At 35.3% G+C, this 6,945-nt stretch overlaps 1 protein-coding gene across 1 annotated transcript; it reads right to left on the minus strand.

The window, feature by feature from the left end:
• Positions 1 to 943: 943 nt before the first annotated feature.
• Positions 944 to 5,366, minus strand: LOC9313405 (ALBINO3-like protein 3, mitochondrial). The gene is made up of 14 exons (XM_021025838.1): positions 4,983 to 5,366; positions 4,742 to 4,848; positions 4,482 to 4,609; positions 4,109 to 4,180; positions 3,830 to 3,931; positions 3,616 to 3,672; positions 3,332 to 3,397; positions 2,788 to 2,835; positions 2,109 to 2,288; positions 1,967 to 2,022; positions 1,765 to 1,882; positions 1,594 to 1,680; positions 1,388 to 1,497; positions 944 to 1,308 (listed from the first exon to the last, which is right to left on the minus strand). Exons 1-14 carry the CDS (start codon positions 5,312 to 5,314, stop codon positions 1,149 to 1,151), a joined length of 1,623 nt encoding a protein of 540 aa, XP_020881497.1. The 5' UTR covers positions 5,315 to 5,366; the 3' UTR covers positions 944 to 1,148.
• Positions 5,367 to 6,945: the final 1,579 nt, after the last annotated feature.

A 6,945-nucleotide genomic window follows, 5' to 3' on the forward strand; every position in this document is an offset into this window, starting at 1 on the left:
ATCAAACGGTGCGTACACCCTAATTTCGTACATATATCTCTCTCAGGCTCCTTCACATCACATATGCTTCACTATCATCATCGCATTGATTTTCAATGGGTAGTCTTGGATCTTCCGAAAACACAAAGATGAAAGTCTTGGATCCATATAAACAAACCATAAAAAAAAGTTTTGAGGGTTTACATAGGAAGTAAGCAAAAACACATATGACTTATAAAGAAGAGAAAAATACTTAGAATGCGATAAAGTAAATTATACATATATGAAAAATAGACATCTCTATGGATTCATTTTCTTGCGACAAAGACGTGAAAATAAAAACCGTTTAATCTTTAACCGAATCTCTTAAACTATAGATAAAATATAAAAGGTACTTGAGCAATATACCTAAAGTTGTGTGAAGCTTTCTGATTTCGGAAGATAAGAGTCTATGGAAAATTAAGGAGATGATGATAATGAAGTATATGCCATGTGAAAGAACTATCTTCTCTACATAACAAAGAACATATTTGATAAAAAGGAGAGGAAGGATCGTGACCTTATAGACCACTTCAAGATTTAGTATATAGTAGTGAGCTTACGGATTCAACTAGTGAAAATAGAAGTCGAGAATGGTATGGGAAGATTTGAATTAGTTAACAAAAGGCAGTGAGATTGGTACCACCAAACCCCAATTTATTAAATGACTACATTAATATATACCGAGTATGAGCTATTTTTGTTACTACATGGTGTGTGTGCCGGTAAGATGGTAACATATAGTCAACCTTATTACCTAAAGAGAACAAACAATTACATTTAGCTTAATCGGTTATATAGTCTTTTAGACTTTTATTGTTGTTACTAGAGATGATGACTTTCTTCTTTCTCCAATCTCATATTTGGGAACGTTCTTTAATCTCCAAGTTCAAAGCATGTGGACTTTAATGTGTAAATAACAAAATTTGCTTAATGTTAATATGTATATTTGCTTTTATTCTGTTGTATAATCATATTCGTATACATACTTATTTCAAATAGAATAGAAGAAAATAATCTATCCACATTTGTAACGCGAATACGATTAACCAAAAAATGGTGCAACACCCAAAGAAAATCAGTAAAGGATGGAAGAAACAAGAAAGAAACCAATAGAAGAAAAAAAAAAGTTATGAAGTTTTGTTGACAGAATTAGATGAAGAAGAAGTGGGAATGGTATTATTATCTTCTTCGCATTGTTTCAACAATTCACTGAAGGAAGGATCATAAGCCACCACTCTTCTCAAATACTTTGCTGCTTCCTCTCTCCTTCCTTCGTTGAATATAGCACTGCACACACAAAATGATAAGAAGAACACATTACTCAAGATTAAAGTCATGAGAATAATTTACTTGTTTTTGTTTTTACCTTGAGTAGAGTACCAATGCGTCCAAGTAATGAGCTTTGCTCTTGGGATCGTCAGGCTCTTTCATGTTTGCTACTCTTTCAAGGTGAGTGATTCCTTCCGATGTCTTTCCCTAAAGCCATGAGCGAACAATTCTTTGAGTATTTTCGCATCAACGTGTGTATACAAAAAGATAGGTGAAGACAAGAAATTTGTGTGAATAATGCACCTGGCGAATATTGGAGACACCTGCCCATTGGGATGCAACAATTAAAAGATCGACTTCTTCAACTTCTGTTGGACTGGTATCAAGAAGCTGAGAGGGTCATAATTACCTTTGATTAATTTTGTTATAGGTTTCTTATCAAATGTCCTAAAGAATGAGACATCAAAATCTCACCTTTGAAGCAGCCAGCTCTAAGTATTTTGCAGCTTCAGCAAACTGGTCTTTCTGATATAAAGCCTGGCCAAGAATAACCATAGCTTGAAGGTATTCAGGATCTTTTTCTAATGCCAATCTGAATAAAAAAACACAACTAATTAACTACAACATCCAAGGAAATGCTTTTCATGATGAGAAGCAATCATAGCTACATAGTTACCTTAATAGCGGAATTGATTTATCCTTGTTCCCTCCGGATAAGTATTTGGCAGAAAGCTGGTAGGAAAAGCTTTTAACATAAGTAACAAACAAGTGGAAAACTAAATATTGTAAAAACATCCTGATCCATGACATTGACTTACAGCAACCAACTCTTTAGGGGTTAAGTTATGCCCTGAGATCAAGCGTCCTTTTGAGGATGAATCAGTAAGTTTTGCTTCATTAATGTTTGTTAATATAGGATTGCCAGCCTCTTTCTGTACAGAGTCATTTGCTTGTAGGCCCAACTTTGCACTTACAACGGGGTGGTTAAGGATTGATTGCTACAAAGCCAATGCACTTTATGAGAGAATCGAAGGGTACTTACATCTTTAATGTTAAAGGGAAGGTAGAGAGTTATTGTGAACAGAGATACAGACCATAACCAGCATAAAAACCAATCTCCCTAAACAGAGTTACTAAACTTTTAACTAATTACTACAAAGTTATCAGTAACTTGGGGTCAACGTCTACGATAAGCTTTGGATCCTCAACTCAACAATCCGCATCATTCATCCCTGACTCAAATGCTGTGTGGCACTTGCCACTCTATAATGGAGTGTTTAGTTTAGATGAATTCAAGATTAAGAACACCCTAAGTAATTTTTCGATTTGCCCAATTTTTCACACAAATTCTTCATCTTAACGAGTTTAACTATGATCTCATTTTTTGTCCAGAGAAAGCTTGTCCCAAAAGATACCACACCATACAAAGCATAAATTTGACAGCATCAAAAGACAAACACCATTAGTAGATCTTGGACTGCAATCTTTAGAACAAACCTGAGCTATGCTGAATGACAAATTGGTAGCCCAGTAGAGTAGACTTCCCTGAGAAGTAATTGTGAAAAAAAGAATGAGAAGAAATGAAACTTTTGAACAGGAAGCAATGTAAAAATACAGTATTCCCAATAGAAAGAATGGGGTGAAAATGGCTGTTCCAGGGAGTAATAGTAAAGTGAGAGCAGTAGCTCTTAAACAAAACTCAACCAGACACTAGGTTTACAATGGAACGACACATGACTCTAGAGAAGGAAGATGGTTTTGTTTGAATGGCATAGTTTCAAGATTGGTCACCAATACGGGTTTTACAAAAGGATATAAGTCAAACTGGTCAAGTAAAGCGGAGTTTTGTGTTTTAAGAAATCTAGTTGAAGGACATTGCACTAAACCGGTATCAAAATATAGTCATGATAATGGAAAAGACTATCTGGACACAAAGATAAAGCATGGCAATGTTATACACTAACATCTTAGATGGAATCTGAACATCACAACTTCAGAAGAGGGGGGAGGGGGGGGGAGATAAGATAAGCGATCAATTTACCTGAGGCATTTGGAATGAAAGGCCATAAAGAGCAAATGTCAAAAAATTCAAAAACATCTTGAAAGTCTGCAGAAGAAAACAGAAACACCCATCAATTGTTAAGTAGCATGCATAAAGAACAGTGCATAAAAAAAACTCTTTCTTTTTCGGTAGAATTTGGTATTTTACTTGATGCCAGGCAACCAAGTCACACTAACTTTTCTGGCCAAAAAGTTCATTGAAGTATATATGAAGAAATATAGACTTCCTATGACAAAACTGGACAACAAAGTAGAAAAACTCACTTTTGCCAGTTCCGCGAATTTATCAACTTTGTGAACTGAGGATGCTGTAAAAGTTATCTGCAGGAAAATGTGTATATATTTCAAACAAGCAGGAATACAGAAAATAACAGGAAGTATAGTTCAAGAGAATTAGAGAAATGATTCTAGTTGATGAGATGTAACATAAGTGTTACTTCAGCTTTCATGATCCAACAAAGAACCAAACAGTACATACCTGTGTGTTTGTGTAATGCAAACCAGCTATTAAAAAGGGGAAAAGAGGACCATAAAGACCATTGGGAACTTCGGTCAAATTCTGAAACCATAAAGCTCCACCCTGCAAGCAATGGGACAAAGGATTCTATTAAAAGGAGAGTGTGGCAGAAGACATTTTCCAATATACCGACTAAATGACGATAATATAAGGCCTGAAATAGAAGAAAACAAAAGTCCTAAAATATACAATTTCAAAATACGCTTATAAGTGAACCCAATATACTGGCTGGCGACTTACCGAATCAAATCCAGGATGATGATCAAGTGACATTCTTCTGATGCTAGTTATCCACAAGAAAAAACATGAAATCTGCAGCAAGAAGAAGGGGGGAGTAAGCCTTTAACTTCTTGCCACTCAAAGAATTATATTTCAAGTTATCTGTAGACCAAATATTTACACTCATAAGTAATGTTACATGAGTGGTAAAAACTAAAAGACGCACTAATAACACAAAACTAGCCATCTAAGCTCTATAAATATGGTCTCATTTCACTCATGCAAAAGTCAACAAGGCTGCGAAAAGTAAACAATTTTCGAAATTTCTACAGAAATATGAACGGCATGGAATATCATAATACTTTTAGTTCCACACGAAGATATGAAGCATAACCTGGATGGAGAAATAAGCAGGAACCCACAAAAACGAAGGGCACCCGCTATCTCTTCTTTCCTTCCGGAAAAGCTTCAACTGATCAATAACACTCCTTCCTGAACCCTCTGGAGGCCAGAAAGGCGGTACTACAAGAAAAACACTATCAAATTATTAGCATCTAGTCACAACCACCAATGTTGAGCTCTGTAATTATCAATACAAATCCCACAGAAGACTTCATAAATTAAAGAAACAAAGGGCCAAAAAAAAATGCTCACACTTAGGTAAGAACTGTGAGATCCTTCTAGTTTGCTTCCGTTGCAGAATCAGTATAGGAAGCAAAGCCGTTCTAAAAGCCACAGTAGACGTAGCAATAACCACCCACCTGACCAATCATCTGATCCAAATTAACAAACCTAATAAAAATTTCGCAAAACCCTCAAAACTTTATATCAATTTCAATTGAGAGCTAATCATACGATAGAAACCCAAATCAGAAAGTTGAGAACTTTGTATTACCAAGGCAATCCAGTGAGGTCATGGTACGAATCAAGCAACGAAATCACAGGTTGAGTTAAATAATCATAGTTTGAGACACCAGCTCCGATCAAATCTTGGCTCAAATCGCTGAATTCCAGTCCGTGACCATTGGTTCCAAATCCAGTGACTGAATCGTCTCTGAGTCGAGTTAGCTCAGAGTCGAGGTCTGGGGGAGTGGAAAAGAAGCGGGATTGGAAAAGACCGAGCGTGATTGACGGATGTGTCGTGGCGGAGATGTGGTGAGGAGAGAGAGAGGAGCAAGTGTGGTGAGATCGGCGGAGGTTAGAGAGTAAAACCCTACGAAATGCCATTTCCGGTGAAGAAAACTGTACGGTGATATGTGAAAACTGATAACTCCGTTGACGGAAAATTTTCAATTGACGTAATTTAAGTGAAACTTTTGTTTTTTTTTTTTTTTTTTTTTTTTTTTTTTTTTTGGTCTTTTTTTTGTCGCTGAGTAATCTATTAGAGTTGTCTCTCCATCTAAGATGTACACATCAACATCTTTGTTATTATATTTTATTATTTTTTTGGGGACTCACAAAAATGCCCCCTTTTTAATATCCCTTTTCAAAAATACCCCCTCCCTAATAGCTTCCCTGAAATTGACCATTTTACCCTTAATGAGTAACCAAATTGACCAATTGAGGAACCAAATTGACGAAGACAAAATTGGGGAACGACGAACCAAAAATCTCGGCGGCTCTCGTCACCTTCACAGCCGACGAACAAAAGGTGATGAGATCTTAGATCCGTCGATATCTTCATCTTAGATCCGTCGAGTTCAATCGAGTTCAATCGACGAGGATCAATCGAGTCTGTAATCAAAAATCTGTGACTCATCCCAATCTGCATCAATTAGGTTCGAATCGCTTCTGAAATCTGAACCGTTTAGATCCAAAAGTTCATCGAATTCGTCTTCAAATCTGAATTGATTAATTAAGAGCTTCGATTCTGTGTTTATCTATTTTCTCGAATTTGTCTTGCTTGAAAATTATAATTCGTGTTACCTTTAAAAACTTTCTAAAACCATTGTAAAAATTTCTTCTTCATCTTCCCACTGTATTTATGTTCTTCAGTAACTATTGTACACTATTAGTGAAATAATTTTGATTTACCGTGTTTTTTGTGAAGATTGTAAACCTTTAAAAAATATTGTAAAACCATGAAGAACTTTATAAATACCTTGTGAACTATCATAAAGATACATATGTTTAACATTATAATATATTATCTTTTTTATCAGGTCGTAATGATTGAGTTGAATTGCATATCTGGTGTTTGGAAATTGAAAAATAACAATTGTTGGGATTTTAAATTTGATGTTGATAGAGGAGGGTCTCTTACTTTTATCAATGAGGATACGTGTTTCACTGATTTGTGTGCTGTTGTTATAGAAGATTTTGGAATTGATGTCGGTATTAATATAGTGAAACTCAGTTATTCATTACCCTCTACAAAAGACATGCCTCCTATGTATATTAGAAATGATAGGCAAGTGCAAGCATTTATGAAAAAGCTTACGGAATTCAGAGGCGGTATTCAGCTATGTGTAACTGTTGAGAAGGTATTTTACCAACATTCAATTTTGTAAACTGGTTTAACAAATTTGTAAACAGTTTTAATTATCTTTACAGGGGAAAACAAGCAGTAATCCAATGATGGGGACGAGCAACATCTCAATTAGTAGTGAGAGCAATACAGATCCTTATTCTACATATCAAGTCATGAATGAGGTAAAACAGTAAAGAAACCTTGTAAATTAGTAAACAAATCATTAAAATAGCTTGTAAATAAGTTAACAAAGATTCAAAATAACTTGTAAATTTGCAAAAATTATATTACAGGTACAAATGTATTCTGCAAACCCTGCTCCTATAACTTTTGTTTCAGCTCCTGCATGTCATGTCATGAATGAGGTATTTTCAATTCCCTTACAAAT

Source organism: Arabidopsis lyrata (assembly GCF_000004255.2).
Source record: "Arabidopsis lyrata subsp. lyrata unplaced genomic scaffold ARALYscaffold_5, whole genome shotgun sequence".
NCBI lineage: Eukaryota > Viridiplantae > Streptophyta > Magnoliopsida > Brassicales > Brassicaceae > Arabidopsis > Arabidopsis lyrata.